This window comes from Pteronotus mesoamericanus, unplaced genomic scaffold, assembly GCF_021234165.1.
Source record: "Pteronotus mesoamericanus isolate MK-2021 breed Mesoamerican mustached bat unplaced genomic scaffold, CSHL_Meso_final scaffold_54, whole genome shotgun sequence".
Classification (NCBI taxonomy): Eukaryota; Metazoa; Chordata; class Mammalia; order Chiroptera; family Mormoopidae; genus Pteronotus; species Pteronotus mesoamericanus.
Genome location: NW_026555321.1, coordinates 12,054,384 through 12,073,938, shown reverse-complemented (window position 1 = coordinate 12,073,938; position 19,555 = coordinate 12,054,384). Strand labels below are relative to the sequence as shown.

At 41.0% G+C, this 19,555-nt stretch overlaps 1 protein-coding gene across 8 annotated transcripts in view; it reads right to left on the bottom strand.

Moving 5' to 3' along the window:
* The window catches only part of THRB (thyroid hormone receptor beta), a 330,196-nt gene that overhangs the window by 36,913 nt on the left and 273,728 nt on the right, over positions 1 to 19,555 (bottom strand). Inside the window, exon 1 of one of the 8 annotated variants that reach the window (XM_054595375.1) lies at positions 10,960 to 11,287. The exons of the other annotated variants lie outside the window; for them this stretch is intronic. Coding sequence (XP_054451350.1) covers positions 10,960 to 11,287 — 328 coding nt within the window. Of the gene's footprint in view, positions 1 to 10,959; positions 11,288 to 19,555 lie in introns of those variants that run through there. 8 annotated transcript variants of the gene reach the window in all.

Sequence of the window (19,555 nt, the reverse complement as noted above, 5' to 3'; positions counted from 1 at the left end):
AAATACAGGTCCAAACTTCTGACCTAATGAAAACTGCATTAGCAAGTTTGGTTTTTGGTCAAGAAACCAAGATTCCACTCTGATTAAGACAAAAACACCCAGATTCAAGCTCCACAAAGAACTAGTGATCTGGAGAGACACATGCTCACTAATCAGCTAGATTTGATCCTGCTTTTTTTTTTTTTCTCCTCTTCTCTGATCACTAGGTTTCATACGGGAGACAGGACTAAGAAGAGCTAAAGTGCAGCACCATTTCCCCACATGAGAGTCACTCTGTCCAGGCCAGTTTGATTAAGATGCCATCGCCAAAGTCTGAACTGTATACAGCTTGCTCACCTTTCTACTTTGGGCTCTATAAACCACTCTTCATTCCACTCAAAAGAGTCTTTGCTTGCTGGTCAGATTTCCCCTTGACATGACTGTAAACCCCAAACACCAAGATCGTTTACCACTATCTTGCAGGTAATGGATGGGCTGGGACTCACATTTCATGAGAAAAACTAACAAAATCTATAGGAAGACTCATTAGGCGCCGATTCATTCCAAACACAGTTTTTGCAGAGTCCATGCATACCAAGAAACAACATAAAAATTCCACTAAGTCTCTGCATCCAGAGAACTAATTAGTTATTAAGCGTAAAATCGGGGGTGGGTTATAGTGAAAATGACCAGAGATGCTCTGGGCTTAACCACCATTTATCAATGGACTTTAGTGGTCAGTCTTCATGAATCATAAACAATGTGTGTATTAGTTCCTTGCAAGTCCAGATTTTTAAAATAAAACTACACAGGTAATATAGTTCATTATAGAACAACTGAAAGATGTAAATTAGTAAAGCACACATTTTCTGTCAGCTCTCCACCACAAACGTAACCCCTGTTTGTGCTGCAAACGTAACTAGCATTTTGGTGCTTCTTCATCTTCGTGTGTGTGTGTGTGTGTGTGACTGTGGTGCATAAGTGCTTGTGTGGGCACTGAAACACATGCTTATAAAACACAAAGTAACTTTAAATAACAAAGTAACCCAATTGTTAAAACACTGTACCTGCCTGGTAAAGGCAAATGGAATATACATATCAATGTCAGGAAAGTTACCTCTTATACATAGAGGTTACATACAGTTGATCAGAATAAAGACTTTTGAGCTTTTGATATCAAGTGCAGGTGGCAGAGATATGGGAGAAAGAGATACAGGTTATTTCCTTCTAGTATCACATTCAGGAACAAATGGTAGTACAGTTAGACAGTATGTTGCTTGTGGGACATGCCTTGGGAGGGCCGGAGAATGTTAGCCAGAGTTAGGAAGACGCAGGTCCCTCACCATCGCTCCCTCAACCTGCTTTATCTTTGGTGTAGGCAGTAGGACACTGGATCCCTCCTCCCTTAGTTCAGCAGTAGATGGTTGAACTGTTTGACCTTTAAGGTTCGCGTGAACCTGGAATCCCATGGTAATTCCACCTGTGAGTGGAATGGGCGCCTCCTGTTTTCAGGAGGCTGGCCTGATGGATGCTTTGCTCTGCTCGCTTATTTTTCCTAGATTATCTTGGTGGGTGGATGAATAGGTGATTAAGTAAGTCTTTAGTTAAATATTCAAGACTTCTACAAAAGTACCCATTTAGGCTGGTAGCAGTTGTTTACATGAACATACCGGTGCACCCCACCCATCTCCTTCTTTTCTCTCTAAAATATTAACTTGGAACCATCTTATTTACCCAAAATGGGCACCGCAGGCAATGCCACATCAATCGTTATGCTTAAGCCCATTATCCACCAATAAATAATTTCTGTCAGGGAGTAACACTCCATGTAGAATGAAATGGAAGGTGGGGTTTCCCTTAAGGTCACTGGATGTACTGGGCGACGTCTCGTGCTAACCCATTCGCCTGGAGGACTTAGGCATCCCCTGCTCTCTGATCCCCGTGTCTCCGCCTTTGTTGTTTTTCAGGGTCACCAGGTGCGCCACATGCAGGCAGGACGCCCAGGGAAGGAGCATGCGTGTGCCGTGCCGGTTCTGTTTCCACGAGTGGACATGCACTGGATGTCAGGCTTGGGTTCTGCCTGGAAACAAATAGGAGAGACACAACCCCGGAGGCCACACTGCTCATCTGAGAATTTCACCTGCACATTATACCAGCTGACTGTTAAAGGAGGACAGTTAATATGCTCAGAAAACAATTAGGGCCTAGGATGATGCATCCATGGGTGATATATTTTCCTCAGCTTTTATTTACTCAGGTGCATGATTTTTCAGACTAATAAATTATCTTGCCACTTTCTGAAGCATATTATTATGAAAGCAAATTCCATCTGTTTGTTCAACAAAGGACTTTGAGATTTTTTATTAGTCGGCACTTGGCTATGTCTGATTAATTGATAAGTATTATCCTGCATAAAAATAGGTTGACGTGGTAAAGTATTACTCACATTTTTTTACCTTTTTTTTATTGTTAGCTATATTAAGATATAATTCACATGCCATATAATTCAATGGCTCTTAATATAGTCAGTGAGTTGTGAAATCATAACCACAATCAATTTTAGAACATTTTCATCATTCCCAAAAGAAACCCTGTACCTCTAGAAGCCATCCCCCCATTCCTCCTATCTTCTCCATCTGCCCTGCCCTAAGAAACCACTAATTTAATTTGTTTCTCTACAGATCTGCCTATTCTGGACATTTCACATAAATAGAATCATACAAAACATGGTCTTTTGTGACTGGCTTTCCACTTAGCATAATGTCTTCAAGGTGTACACGCATAGCCAGCTTCAGTTTTAGAAAACTTGCTCCTCAGAGGGACTTGGTAGGTGGAAGGAGAGGCTGTGTACATTTGCACTAGAAAGCATGCCACAGGCAGTAAGCTTGGCTTTTGGGTTGGCATTGGATTCCAGGCTTTCCTGTGCATGTGTGAAATCAGAAGCCTGGTTAGTTTAATTCTCTTGAGTGAATTATAACAGCCTCTCAGATTCTAGGAGAAGAAATACTGGCACCTTTTGTCACCTTGGTAGACACAGGCCTTCGGAAAAAGATTAGAACATAAGGCAGATTAATCTTGATGGCAGATGTAAGGTAGAAGTTGCCACCTTGGAAGGAAGGTCTAGCGGAGAAGCCGAGCTCAGAGGCCATTTCCAATATGGCTGATGTTAATTTCTGCAGAACCCCTTGCCTAGTGGCAGCACCCCCGGCATCTAAGAGGAGCCGTGTTATTGCTGGCAGTAGGAAATGCTTTGGGCAGTTCAGGGAGGCGAAAGAAATCCATTTGCTGACTCATCCTGTGGAACTGTCAACTTAGAGCCAGCAAAGAACCTTGAGTGGTAGGAGTCAGGGTATCAGATGAGACTATAATTTAACACTCCTAAGGAAGCAAAATCATTCACGTTTGGGTATTCTTCCCATTTTATCTTGAACCTCCTCAGCGTGTCCCACAGCACAGACCCTTGTGAGTCAAGTCCCTCAGCCCCACTGGCACCTTCTTCCCTACATCATTTCTTTATAAACTTCAAACATCTTGGATGGTTATCTTTTAGCCTTTCCTGACATACTAAGGTGATTCTTTTCACATTTGATTCTTGGTATTAGGTACCAAGTTTTGCATAATGTTAATCTCAACCCTCTGATAAACAATATATGCATTCCATCCATCTGTCCATTTATGTAACAAACATGTATGGGCCTCATGTGTAAGACACTGGGTACAAACTTGAACCAGCATTGACTAACAGGTATTCTTTCACCGCCGTCCACAAATTCTCAGCAGGGGTGCCACAGAGGCTCCTACTTTACAACATATTTCCTTAGAATGGCAACCATCTTTCTCTTCTCACTGCTATCCTCGTGGGACCAACTGAGCATCTTTGCTTTACCCTGGCTGGCTGCATCCTTGCTGCTGGGGGACAGTAGCCACTAGAGTCCCAAGTTTTTAAACTCTAAGGCACTGGCAGGTAAAGAAAGGAAAGGAAGACCGGGTCAGAGGTGAGAGGAGATCAAAGGGGAGAGGTCATGAGGGCAAGGGACTCTGGATTTCCACCATCTAGAAGTCTTAGGTCAGAAAGAGGGGCAAAGTAAGTTTTAGATTATTTCTCCTGACTCAAGACTTCCTGAAGCTAAAATATATTAATTTTTAGGGTAGGCTTGGGCACAGCGCAGTTTCATGCACAAGGAGAACCTTCCTTCTTCCTACCCTGTAGGCTCAAATTCTTAGTAGCTGACATAAGCAGTCAATCTACAATTAGAACTGTATGACTTGAAGATGCAAATCACCAGAAAAGGGAAGAGATTGGTTTAATGAGTTTCCGTCAAAGTTTTAATCACAAGGGTACACACACTGGCAGTCTCCAGTGTTTGGCTTGCAGAGTGTTTAAAAATCTCAGCCAATTTTGAAAACCAGGAGATTTCATATAAAACCTAGATTTCTTCCTTCCTGTGAAAAATTGGGAGGATCTGGCAAAAAAGAGCCGGTATTTTCACAGGGCAGCAATCAACTGGACTGAGAAGGGCAGTCTACCTCCTAAGAGGCAGACTTGCTCTCTAGTTTTCCATTGTCAGCACCAGTCCATGTTCTGCCCCAACTCTCGAGGTGAAATGCCAGTTGCCATTTACGTTTATTCTCGTGTTACGTCTTTTTACAAGTGAAGATGTGTTTCACAGAACTTTTATCTTTGTTGAGAGTGGGAAGACAAAAGTAATTCAAGAAAAATGAAAGAATATATTTCTTTATGGAAATAAAAATACTCCTGTAACACATAAAAGATGTGTGTGTGTGAGTTGCAAAACTTAAATTAAGAGGAACAATTGTGCCTCTCCGTCATTAATATCAGCTCTGGTGCTTGTAGGCATTGCAGTTTTAGAACCCGGGTACTAATGAGATCAGTGCCTGCTTTAAAAGAGACGGATTAAAAAGCAGGAGGTGAGGAGTGGGGAGGGGCAGGGGAGCGGAGAAGGCCACTGGCAGTGGTCACGAGCTACATCTCATTTTGCTTTAAGAGTCAACTTATGGCCCTGAGCTCACACAGAGCACCCTCTGTTACTTCACATCTTATGTATTTGAGAAAAATGCATGTCTTTTTTTTTTTTAAATCTGAGAATCCATTCAGAATGAGATTCAAGGTTGTAGTGCTGAAAATGTGGGCTATCAGCTCTTCAGCTTGATGTTATATGAAGAAGTGGCTAGAGTGTTATCCGGACGAATATCGCTGCTGCTATAAGCTGCCCTGGTCTCCCTGCAGGCACACTCTGCGGTCACGGTGGGAGAGCCCTTCACAGAGTGTGAAGGAGGCTACTTCATGGTGCTAATGATCTAGACAGAGGTGACATAAACAAGCATATATGGCAAATAGAACCCAAACTCAGGCTATGGGAATGATCTATAACATATATGTAAGTAACATGTTGCAGATACACAGGTCTATGTATGTTCACGTGTACCACTCCATTTTGATACCACTCAATCTGGTTGGGGGAGGACTGAGCAAAAAAGAAAAAAAGTGAGACAGCTCAGTCTGCAAAAGTCTAAGCTATGGAATATGAAAACAGAGGAGGGATTTTCACATTACAAAAAAAATCCATTACTACAGTTGATCTCTAAATATTAAGTTAATTTAATATAGTGAGGTGTTATGAAGGGACATTTGGCAATATCTGGAGACATTATTAATTGTCACTGCTGGGGAAGGGGCTGTTGAGTGCTGCTGGCTTCAAGTGCATAGAGACTGGGGATGCTGCCGGATGTGCTACAAGGCTCAGGACAGCCCCCATGGCAAAGGATTATCTGGCCCCTAATGTCAACAGTGACAAGGCTGAGAAGCTCTGGTCTAATACATATGATATATAATTTATTTTCGTTCCAAAAAGGTGACCTGCACACATCATTTAGTATCATTGTATAAAACATCCTGCCTTTGAATGTGGTGCTGATTAAACAGAAGAATCTGATGGGCTGTGAGCTGAGTTAGTGACCTAAAGTGCCGAGAATGGCAGGATGCGCACTGGCGTGTGGCTGGCAGTGGGTGCTAGGTAGAAAAAAGTGTCATTCATTGGTTCAGGGATGGGGGCAGTATGGCAGAGAGAGGAATGTGTTGAGAAGCTGGCCAGGCTTTTTGAAACAGCGGGTGTGGACGGACGCACAAAGCCTGAAACAAAATGTAGCTCTTTAGGGAGGGGAAGAGCTGGTGGAGTTAGCGTTTGATCTAACAGACCATGGGAAAGGGTCTGAATGTTCAGGAGAAGCCTGTGGTGAGTGCAGAGGGCAGGGGAGGACTGCCACTGAGTGGCCGGAAGCAGGGGTCTTTGAGGGGGACGAGGGGTGAACATGGGGAGAAGAGGACAGAACAATATGGGGGGAAGGATCTACAGGTAGGGAAAGGAGGCAGGGCGGGGCACCTTCTGGGAGTGTTCAGGAGAATTGAGGATGCTCGTTAAGCACCTAGTACAGAGGGAGCTGAGGTGAGGGTAGTACCAAGGACAGCGCATGGGAGCTCAGGACTCCTGAGGATCTGGAAAAGGAAGAATACAGCTGCTAAGTGGGCACTGGTACTTAGGGTCAGAACAAAAAGTTGGGGTCATAAAAGTTGGGCTAGAGCAGATGGTAGAGTGGGAAGCAATCGGACCTCAGGCCGAATGCACCCGAATACTGGGAGCTGAGCAAAAAGCTGTGAGTTTGTGGGGAAGGATTCACATGCACGGTGGTGGATGTGCACCCTGAATGCGGGAAATAAGCAGCACCCACATTCTCTCCCAAGCCGGCCAGGCATCCCACTTCGGTCTCTCGCAATGCCTTGGACTCCGGCTATTAGTTTCCATTGTGAGGAATGGCAGTGAATCTAGGATGAGGTTAGGGCATCTCATCAAATCTTTGCAGGACAAGCCTTTGACAAAACAGAAAAGAGAGAGGAGCCAGCTCAGGCTTTTGGCTGCACTTAGACTTGGTTTGGAAACTACTGTTGTTTCTTATTTTGCTTCCATTCCTGGGAGCTGAGAGGCACTTTCATTTAACCTTTTGAATAGTGAGTATATTACATATTCCACAAAATGGGCCTAGTGTTTTCTAGAGTGGCGCTGTCTCGTAATAGCATACTGGTGGCGGTGCCTGATGTGAGTCCTAGCCTTCCATCAGCATCCTTACGATTGCATAGACATTGTAGAAAAATCTGCAGTTGCATTAACCTCTTAAGTATTATTACATTTTAAAGACATGATGTCTGCAACAGTTCATTGGGTGGACTGATTGCGTATTTGTTTAAATTAAAAAAAATTCAACTAGAGAGGAAGAGTAGAGATGGGAGGGGGGAGAAAGAGGAAGACTGAGGGAGAGAGATTGAGTGACAGCGGTGGGGGTGGGTGGGAGAGAGACAAAGAGGAGAAGAGGGGAAGGGAGGGAAGGGGAGGGAATATTGAGAAAGAGAAATCAAAATAGTGTACAGTCACCTCATATTCAAGTTCATGGTTGGGAGTGATTATGCAATAGGACTCGTAAATCTTGCCATTTTTTGGTTTCCTTTCCTGTCTGCCTCTCACTAGGAGTGCGATTCTAGCATTTTAGGGTACCTGTGGTTCACGTAGCATTTTTTTTCTGTGCAGACTTTGAAACCCCCCCATCCCCAGCTCTACGGTATAGCAATCCTTCTCCAACTTTAAAAAGAGGTCAAGGAAACTCTAATTAGAAATCATATTTCTTTGGGCTTAACTCCTCTTTTTAATCCAAGACTCTTGATGTGGGTCACTTCAAACATCCCCAACCTTACCATTTAATTTCCATTTCTCATGTCTGTACAAGTATTCACACAAAGTCAACAGGGCTACAGAACATCAAAAAAAAAAAAAAAAAAAGATTTAGATTCCTGTCTCTAAGACCAAGGGGTATCGAGATTAGATTGAGAAAGAAGAGTTGTATATGTGGAGTTTCTGCTTCAGTTATTCATTTTTCTCTCCACAACACAAACACTGGCTATAGAACAAGGACATGTGCAATCGAAACCAAAGCAAAACTGAACAGGACAAACACACCCCATCCCTCGACCCTGGCTCCAAAAGAGGAAATTATTTTCCTTTTGGACATGATCACTGACTTTGATACAAACACACCAGCAACTTCTTGGAACGTGCAATTCCTAGAAAGATGGTCTATTGAATGCGAAGCAAAGAATCCTGTGGAGAAGGGCTGCTGGGGACAGACACTCCAGGGACGGGCTCTGTGTCAACAGACCCAGAGGTTGACCGGCAAAGCTGCCCGCAGAACAGCCAGACTCAAGCTGTCTGGGGACCTCAGGAGCGGTCAGAACTGGCTGCAATGGACAATTTTAACTTAACAAACCATGGCTAGGTTATTTGAAAGACAAAAGAAAAATAAATAAAAATAAGGAGCTCATATCTCCTGACTGAGAGCTATGGTGCTTTTGTCTCTAACTTTTAAAAATGAAATATGTGTTTTCTCATATTCTATATGAAAAATAAGACAGACATTATAGTTGCACTTCAGCCCTCTTCATGTGAAAATTACATTGGCTCCCCTGCCAATTCTTGAAGTCTTGTTTTAAATTTGATTTAATAAACTGAATTCTGACTCTTCCTTAGTTTGTATTCTTAGTGCTTCAGGAACTTGATAACTTTGTTCCCTCTTGGCTATAAATATAAAAACAGAAAAAATACAGAGAGAGTTAAAAGTCATTCTAATGTCAACCATTAAAATAACCAGTTTTAACACTGGGTTTTGTTTGTAGCTTTTCTTTATTTATCTATATGTACTTAAATACACTTAAAAATGATTATGATCATTTTCTACATACTAGTAAACTCCAATTAAAGGCTAGAGAATAAGCCATCCTCAAAAATTATTTAAAAGTTATGACAGTTGCTTTAATGAAGCGCTTATACAGCTGGAGTGATAGCAACAAGCACAGATGAAGCAATTATGAGTTTCATGAAAACAGGTAAAAATCCAATTGCAATAATGAGGCCTGCCCCATTGAACACCTGTTTATAGTCTTAATTTTTTCTTAAGGAGATATTACTGATGTTCTTCAGCAACAACAAAAATCAATAATGGATCAATGTGGATAAACATGTTGGGTATGACCTTTTGTCCTAAGAGACAGTTAACAGCTGGGTTTAGTTTTACTGGGATTTACTTAAAGACTTGTAACAGTAAATAACAGCGCATTTAAGAATATTTGCCTGCTTTGATTTAGTGAGTCTGGCAGGTGGCAGCGGCCTTTTAATGGCATATGGCTTTGAGAAATTACATCAATATATGCATACAATGTGTCTTAACCTCTAGTTCATGCTTCAAATTAATTAGTAAAGAATCCCTGGCTTAACGTTTTATAAGCAAATATTCTCCAGTGCTGGCTGAAGAAATTACAATAAAAAGACAAAAGAAAAAAAGAGTAAAAAGCCTGACAAGTTTTGCAGGAATTTTTAAGACTAGTGGAATTCCCAAATAGAGAGATAGACACCAACATTGTCTAATGATCCTACATCAGTAAGAAAGGCATATCCAGGCATGTCTAATGAGGCAATGTTAACTTCTTTTCAAAGATAAATTACTTATAAGTATAATGGTAAATGAAACAGAAAGCACACAATCTCCCTCAAATGTTCCCATTAGGGGACTTACGTGGTCTGTCCCTTGCAATAAATGAGAAATTCTGATGCCCTTCACAAGGATGCAAGACTAAGTGAAAATGCAGATGAACAAGTCTGAATATGTCTTATGCTATAATCCCCTACATATTTCATATCTGGAAATTACAGAATAGTAAAAATTGAACAGGGATTTTAGATTTAGTTTGTAGTTTTTAAAGATTTTGTTTATTTTTTTTCAAAACAGGCTGCTATTAATTACCTCTTATGGTCACATTCAAAACAGCAAATAATAATTTTTATAGGAGCCACATCAAATAAACCACACTCTGTTTTAAGACAATTTTACAGACAAATTCACAGTTCAAGATGAATGGCCATGATATTCTTGCAAATTACAGAAACCTGTTAATTTGGTTTCTTATATAATATCCTGTAGATTGTATACAGAAAAAATGAACTTCTGGTGCATTTGCACTAGTATTTAAGCTATTTTAGAAAGCATTTTCTATCTGGCAGTTGCCACTAACTTCCTAATAGCGACTGGTTTGCTTCTTATTTTCATTTTTGGTAATACAAGAAATGTTCCATTGATAGAAAATTAAGCAACATTGTAAAATCAGTGTCTATTAAAATAAATGGATGTTGTATTTGTTTTAGCAATGGATATTTTAAGGATATTTCACCCTCACATAAAGAGTTCATTTGACATGATTGAAGGCACATTAAACTTTAGGGACACAGTCGCAATATAAAATGTACCAGGTTCCTTTTAAGTTTTACCTTCTTACAGCTTGCTCTGGTTACAAGGAGATTCTTTACAGTTTACATGGATAAGTAAATATATTAAACTAAACATTTACAAATCCTAACATTAGAGTGGTTTCAAAAATCACTGAAATATTTTACTAGTTAACTAAAATAAACTTTTAATATGAAGTGCCAAGGAGTCAAATGAGTTTTTAATCTGAACCTAAACTGGGGAGAATTATCCCCAGTTCAAACACCACAGTACTTATTCACCAAGGGGAAGCTTTTTATATGTTTTTTTTAAAGCAAAGAAGCTGACAATAATCACTTTGCACTATACATAGCCACACATACTCTCTCTCTATACACGCGCGTGCGCGCACACACACACACACACACACACACACAATCTAAAAAACAACTCAATCCAGCTTTAATACATGAAGAAAAAAGTGCTTGGAAATCTTTGTTGTTCATGGACCCCTTTCAATCACCCAGCAATCTCTCTTCACTGCTGTTTTTCATTTCAGACATTCAGCACTCAAAGCCAAATATTTGAGCAAGCTGATGCAAACTGCAACTTTCACACACAACGGAAACTTTTAATAAATTTAGGTGCAATGGTCCCTACCTTTTTTTTGCGAGTAAGATGGTGACTGCCCTTGAGAAAAGGTAGGCTTTTCTTCAGTGAAATATTCAGGTTGGCTGTATTGATTCAGGGCCATGTCCAAGTCAGAGTCCTTGATTTTCAGCATGTTTCCAGGGTAACTACAGGTATAAGGCTGATTCACTGCCCAGGCCTGTTCCATATATATGTTGTTACTGGGCACAGCCTGAGCGTGGCACCCACTGTAACCCGGACTATCTTCAAAATACGCGTAATAATCAGTGGCCTGCATGTAGCAGTTGCTGCCGGCAGCTGGGTGCACCTCATAGAGTTCTTGCATACAGTAGTTCATTTTGTTACCCTGGTTCAGGTTCTACTTTACATATACACACACTCTATGCATGCATTCACCAGCCCCATACAGCCGGAGAGCCGGGCATATACGCCGAGAAGCGTACATCCATACACATGAAACGAGAAGGGAAGATGAATAAACACCACCACCAACACAGCAGCCCAGCCTGCTTTACTTTGGAATAGCACCTGACGTGCTAAAATCCTATTTAGATTGAGGTGTCTTTTGAGCCCTCCTGCCATTCAAATGTATTGGAAAGCAGATTTCCGACTCTCCGAGGTCTTAAGCTGTGAATGCAGCTCATTGCTGGGGAAGACGGCAGGCAGGTGGACATGACCTCTGCCCAGCTACAGGACTGAGAGCAAGAATGTTCCTGTTGCTCTGAGGCTGGGAAGAGTCACCTTATAGGCTCTTTTTATCCCCTTCCAACATGATTAGAAAATGATTACTCATTGTTATGTCATTTGGTTGACAACTTAAGCATGAAACATTATAAAGACATCTTAGAGACTATCCTTGGCTACACAGAAAATCCTAAAATCAATAATCTAGTTTATTAGCGTGAACTAGAGAAAATCCAGGCATCATGAGCCTCATGGCCGACTTTCAAGCTTTAAACCAGTGATACAAGTGTTAGTGGTTAAGTCTGTTGTTGAATGTTACTCATTGGCTTTTAATACGAGGATCCAACCATCTTCCTAATGACATACAGGGCCCACAGGCTTTTAAAATATGCCAAGTGAAGCCACATTTGAAAATGTCACTGGTGTCTGTAAGTGACTTCTATTTTGTTCTATGCACCTGATAATTTTCTACATCATTAGCATTAATCTACATGAGACCTAAAGCTTAAATGAACTGCTCCTTCTGTCTTTCTGTTTTGTTTGTAAGTGCATGAAGGAGAGCATGTGGGATACACATAAATGAAGAACACCTCTCTATTACAGCATTTCCCTGTTTCTTTGTAACAGCACTCTTATCAGTAGTATATGGAAGGCTGTGCACACCATCATTATATTCCCATTCAAATCTGCTTTTGAGACTACTTTGAAGCATGCCTGGGATTTAGGTAGTGTTCATGCACTTGGCATTTAAAGATAGTAATCCAAATGGGGAAAGCATTTTCTGTAAGAATCATCACATCTTTGAACTAAGACTCAATTCAAGCAAATACCACATTAGACCGTAATTGTTTGTTGAGACGATTACTAACAGTATTTTCTCCATGTGGATGGTGGTCAGCACATGTGTGTTCCAGATGCTGATTCAGTAAGGGTGGAAGTTGCCTTCTTTGAAACTAGGGATTCTTCTTCTTTCTTCTGGAGACTTAGTTTGCAGGGCTGGGCTTCAGGTGGTGACATTTATATTTGGGTTCCTGCTGGTCCACAAATGTGTGACCTTATTGGACCCAAGGGACCAGAGCAATATAATATTGTAACATTCAATAGTAAGACCTTGACTTTGGATGTGAAGTTCCAGTTAACTGCAGCCCAGAATTCCGGGACAGGGACATATGACAGGAGAAAGGAGGGTATTGCCCTCTTTCAGCCAACGTCTACAGGGCATTTGTTAAGCACAAGGCAGGAGGTGGTGGGAGCAGAGGCTGTTCAAACATTTAATCATGGCCCCTGCCACCAAGTAGCTTAACAGCATGCGTGTTCAATATACAGAGTGAAGTTGGTCACTGTTGTGCAAGGGAGCCTTTAAGTGGTGGTGATTTTTAGAAATGTAGTGATGGAGCTATCTGTTTGAGGGAAGAAGGTTAAGAATTAGAAAGCAAGAAGCAGATGAGACAAAAATAAGGGAAGAAGCCCAGACAGACCCCGTGGACATTTAGTAATAAGACTCCTCAAAAAACTGCAACTATAAGACAAGTGAAAAAGCTATAAAAACAAAACAACTTTAAAACAACTATAAAAATGAAAACTTGAACTATAAGTAAAGGAATTTTCTTCAAATTGGTACCTCTGAACTGGAAAATGAATCGCAACATCCTAGAAAGCATGGATGTAACCAGAGGAACGAAGAACGCAGCTAACATTGTAATAGTGTTTTTGCTCTCTGATTACTCTTAAAACAAATAAAAGATTTATTCACAAGGGTTTTTAAGAGCACATACACATTACATTACAGTTAACATGTTCTCCCTACTGAAAATGTCAAAACATTTCATTGGAAGCAATGATTATTTTCTGAAAACCCCAGGAAAAAGAATCTAGGCCTTATGTTTTTTTGTTTTTGTCTGATTTCATTTATTTATCTCATATTTCCCAAAACTAATCTGAAAATTAACCTATCAATAAAGCAGTTTTCTTTCCTGGCAAGCACACTTGTTCTGAGGCCTCGTTCTGGTTAGGAGCTGTGTGTCGAATCAATCCAGGTCTGCAGTTTCCCTCAGTGCAATTCCTGGCTACCTATTTCACTGAAGGCACAAAACCAAGCAATTACTTGCTTTTCACCAGTAACAATATCAACTAAAGCCAAAGCCTCAACTTTCATTCCAAAAAAAAAAATACAATTTTCCAAATTTGCTTTTACTCTGAAACACTGCAAAAAATTGGAGTGTTATTCTGACTTAAAACCGGATATAAATACTGCAGTGAAAAAGGAAAGAATGCCTCCTGTAAAACATTTTCTCTCAACTTTCATGTAATATTTGGAAGAACTCCTGAGAATCAACAGTATTTTTTTATTGAATTTAAATTATCCTGAATTCCCTCAGAAATCATGGAGTAGGAAAAACGTTTTAAAATACATTTAAGGGAACCCACTTCCTTATTAACTTCTATTTTTTGGAGAAAACAGTACAAAACCTTCTGAAACTCACTCCTTATAGGGCTCGTCTTTTTTTGTCGTAAATGCATGAAACTCTCATTACTGTTGATGGAAATGGAGTTCAATGCTCACATTGAATTTGAAATGCGGCCCCTCACACCCTGATGGAAGCAATCACAGTTCTGTCACTTGTGATCGATCTGGCAGGCTTCTTTGTGAAGTCGATAAAGCAATTTAAACATATTATGTGTCACAAATGAGGTGAGCTTCAGTAAGATTGTTTTCTTATTTCCCTGGCTGACTATTCTAATTTAGTTACTTAAAGAGAAGCTTAAGAATTATTTGACCCATAGTGCCTCAAACTGCCTGAAATAAACTTACAGAGCGTTAATAATTCTCATTAGAAGTGCTTCAATCAATAATTATTTATTATAGAAATATACCTTCATCCATAGCCAGAAGGAAATAACTTGAAAGGATAAGACTAATAATTTTGCTTGAAAACCTCATAGGTAAACAACAAACTCTCAAGGTCTCTGAAGGAGGAAGTGGCTTCTCATTTTCTGTCTCTTTTTTCCTCACTTCCTTTCTTCCCCTTTTCTAAAATTGAATTTATTAGAGTGACACCAGTTCACGAAATTCTACAGGTTTCAGGTGCACAATTGCACCACACACCATCTGTACGCTGTATTGTGTGTTCACTACCCCAAATCTAGTCTCCTTCCATCACCATTTGGTCCCCCCTTACCTTCCTTTACTTCCCCTCTCCTCCCCCGCCCGCAATCACCCCGCTGTTTTGTCTATTTCCAACTGTGTTGATTCTCAAATAGGGCTCCACAGAGGAATCACCCATAAAACTCTAAAGAACCCAAGTGTCACCCTCAGAAATTCTGATTTAATCAATATGGGGTGAAACCTAAGCATCAGAATTTCTGAAAGTTTATTTCATAGGCAGCAAGATATCAGAACTGCTGTTCTATTGGGTGTCCAACCCCAGCCCCTTCGCTATGGCCAGGGCATCCTGCCTACTCTTTCCTTTTCCTTTACTTTCGGTGTTACTGCATATTTCCCTTAGTTTTTAAAAAGTTGCCTTCCATGCCTTAACCTGGCTTCACCTGCCCTTGAGTTGTCTAGTCAAGTAGAGGAGACAGGTCAAGGAGACAGGCTAGGGAGTGTGTGTTAACTGTGACAAATAAACACTGGAAGAATCTGCCTGGGCATCAGGGACAGCTTCACAGAAGAGGTGACCTGTGAACTGGCTTTTGAACAGTATGTAGGACTTTAACAGTGGAGGTCAGACGTATGAGAGATGTCTTAGGGAGAGAGTAATCAACTACACTTGCAAAAAGGCAGATAAAGAAAGATAATAAACATTGGGCAATGTTAATGTTAGTTTCTACTCTAATGATCTTACTTTCTGTTTTAGTAATAGAATCTTTAAATTTTAGAAGACAATGGCCCTAGGGGGAAAAATAAAAACCAAACCAAAAACCTTTGTTTCCTAGTCTTCCTTGCATCCAGTGCCTGTCTGAGTAACTTCTGGCCAATGAGATACGGCAGAAGAAATGTCATATAGTGGTTTCTAGGAAACTTAAAAGATAGCTGACAAAGACAACTGGTGCATACCATTTGCTTCTTTTTCCTTCCTCCTGCTGTGTGGAATGTCAGTAGGATGGCTGGAGCTCTAGACACCATTCTGGGCCATGAGGATGAGAGCCATGCTCCAGAGATGGTAGAAAAGTGAACTGGAAGAATCTAGGTGCCAAATCTAAAACTATCACAGAACTGCCATACTTGGCTAGACTGTTAATCTCTGGGTTTCTTTTTTTCCTTCGAGAGAGAGAAAAAGTTTTCATTTAGGTCAAAGTTTTCTTCTTAGTAAAATAGTGATCACAGTACAACCTCTTCAGTTATTATGAAGATTGAGTTAATATAAGTAAAGAGCTGGCATAGTAAGTGATATAATTATATACACATAATAATAATTATTATTATTGAAGTGCCTTAACCTCTGTGTTAAGCTACTTTTTCTTCTCAGTCTGTTTTCAGTCTAGGTCATAGGTCAGAAGTCAGCAAGTTTTGGCCTGTAGGCCAAATATGGCCCACTACTTGCTTTGTAAATAAAGTTTTATTGGGACACAGCCACACTCACTTGTATACATAATGTCCATAGCTGTTTCTATATCTACTCGGAGCTACCATGGCAGAGTTGAACTGTTGCGACAAAGACTGCATGGCTGTCTAAAAATATTTAGTACATGGCAAGTTAGAGAAAAAGTTCGCCATCCCCTGCCGAAGGTGATCTCATTGTGTCTCATAGCTTTAAAATACAGTTAAATGCTTATGACATCCACATGCATATCTCTGCCTCAGACGCCTTATGGCCAACTTGACACCTCTACTTGTGCAACCAGTAAGCATTTCCAACCTGATTCTCTCTAAAACCTGCTCCTTCCACAGTCTCCCCGTCTCCGCACCACCACCCAGCTGGGGGTGTCAGCAAAGAGCCTCAGAGCCTCCTTGACTCCTCACGCTCCCTCACTATCTACATCCAATCCACCAGCAGCTTCACTGGTTCTTCCTCCAAAAATTAGTTTTAATCCAACCACTTCTCCGCGGCCATCCCCCTGGCTCAAGCTGTCACCATTCTCCTCACTGCCTGCCCCAAATGGCCTCCTGGCCTTCCTTACTTCCCTTCAATTCTTTCTTGCTCCAGCCACCAAAGAGTCCTATTTTAAAAACTTAACATCAGATCATGTCACTTCCCTGTTTCAAAACTTCAGTAGCTTTTCACTGCATTTGGAATAAAATTGAAATTCTTTACCAAAAGGTGGCCTTTTCCCACCTCATGTCAAAACCTGCTTCCCCACCCCCATACACTTGACTTCCGCCAAACAGTGTCCTTGTTGTTCGTGGAACACCCCCGGTTCTTATCTGCCTCAGGGACACTGCATGTTCTCTCTATTTGAAGTGTCTCCTCGTCAGCCCTTCACAGGGCAGGACTTAGCTTAAATGTTACTCTCTCTGTGTTCTAGGAGGCTCTTGACTCCATCTGAAAGCCCCTGACACCCATCACATACATGAGTATGACAATGGTTTCTCTCTCAGAAAAAAGGTGGAGAACTCTCAGTACACAAGAACCTGTGTGCATTTAAAACAAGATAAAATTTTACATACTGCAATAAATGGACAACCTCAGGCTTGGAAAGTCTCTGTGAGAGCGACATCTCTCTGTCTGAAGTTAAGCCAGTTTGCTTTTTAGACTTTTTTTGCCACCAGAGAAAAGAGATAGACCTGCTTATTAATTCTGTCTTGACTGAGGCTCTGGAATTAATGAATGCATGTCAGCATCGCCAATCATCTCTGCTCCAGGAGAGGTTATAAAAGGGGTTAAAATGTTCATTTCCTGCCCTCTGAGGGGGCTACCGAAATTGAGGAAAGATCCCATTATCAATATGCGGTGGTGGGGTCTAGATGTCTAGATATCATCACATGATTGCTGAAAGATATCTACCTCTTAGGTAATATATTTTTGGACAAATAAAGGGGTGCCGAATAACTTTCTGAGCATGATCTCTTGGGCTTTCAGGGTCTGGATTCTTCCAACTTACTCCTTTTAAAATAGACTCCAAGTTACTATCGTCTAATTCCAGACAGGAGATTGAGGCAAGCTCCCGACACTTTGGGACCACTGTGTGTTAAAGCGGCTCTCCCCACACCTCCCAAGACATCTGGAAAATTATGGAGGCTTCCCCCAGGCTCCCAGAGTATTACAACTAGAACTTCTGAGCTGTGTATTCAATATGGATTTTATATGACTTATGAGCAAACTGAGTCCCAGAGAGATAAAGTGACTTTCGTCACATAGTAGGTGGTAGTGACTGGGACCAGAACTCACTTCTGCTTTGAGTGTCTGAGTCCTCCTATTCTGGGTGCACTCTTTAATTTCCCAACTGACCCTAGTGCTTTAGGCTTAAAAAACTGCCTTGGAGGGAGGGCAAGAATTACGGGAATTTGTCCCACGCCTGGTGATTGATGATTTCTCTTCAGGACTCCCACTAACTTACATAAAATTTTGAGTCCAGAATCATGCTCGGCTCTAACCATTTTGGAACTTCTCTACTTCCTCAGCCCTAGGTGAGCTAATATTAGCATGAATTGCTATCCTTTTGATTATTGTAATTTTTTGATCCTTATTAAATGGATACCAGGGCTACTGGAGTAACATTCAGAAGGGGTTCCCAAAGGAATCCAAAATACCAGTCCCAACCGATGCTTTGAAGAAAAAGCAATAAAAAGAGGCTCTATGGTCAAATGAATTTGGAAAACGATGGATTATATACCCATTTTTTAGAGATTCCCAAAGGAAAACTGTTCAACTTTGCATGACTTTGTATAATTCAGCCTTTCCTGAACACATCTGATCATAGAATCCTGTATATCTTGTAGCATCTGTTATAAGCGTTCTCTGAAACACTTTGAGAATTCTATTCTGTTGAATATAGTCCGCAGAATGCTGGAGGTAAGGTCATTTTTAGGGATATGTCATCTGGAAGAACAATGTTTTTTTCCCACCTCAGATTACACACCAAGGTCAGAGAGGAGGAGCCTGGCAGGCTGCCGAAGAGGGTGTCTGTTTTCACAGTCTTTACCAAGGAGAAAACCTGCTGCGTGGGCCACAGAACAGGCTGGGCCCACGGGAGTGCAAATCCCCAGGTGGCCGAAGAATAAGGCTGGGCCTTTGGGTTCTGGGATTGAGTCTGTTTTGGAAGGAATAGAAATTCAAAGTCCTCCTCTTTGAAAACATCTGTACTCTGAATTTGTTTCTAATTGTTTCTCCTTTGGTATTTAATAAAAGCTTTTTGACAAAGCTTTGCAGCTCTCCTAAAGGACGTCAAGGGGAGGTTTTTGTTCACAATCCATCACCAAGCAGGATTTGCTTTTACAAAAATGTGCGTGGAAAGTGACAAGATTGTTGTAATGCTTAGATATTAATAATATAATCTAACTGAAAGTGGTTTCACAGTGCTTGGCTCCCTGTATGAAACAGAGATAAGGTAGGAAAAGGGAACAGTGTGTGACTGAGGTACAGAGGCACTGTTCAGTACAACAACAAATGGTCTGAGTTTAGGTTATGTAAGGGGCAACAGAGAGGAATAGAAACAGTCCAAGGCCACATTATAAAGGACCTGTGAGTCTTTAATCTCCCTCTTGAAAGCCAAGGGTGATTTCAAGCTGGGATGGGGGTTGTGGATGAGGGAAGAGGTGACATGTCATGTTTTTGATTCTTTAAAATCAATTCCCCGGCTGCTCTGTAGAAGATGAATTGAAGAGATCAGATAAGATCAGAGGTGTAGAAATGTTGTAGGGAGAAGTTATTGTTCCTGCTTTAGTGATGAGCAAACTGAGACCCGAAGACGTTAAGTAACTTGCCTAAGGTCGCAGGCTGATCAGTGATGATCGGAAGGCAGGCTTATTTGACTGTAAACC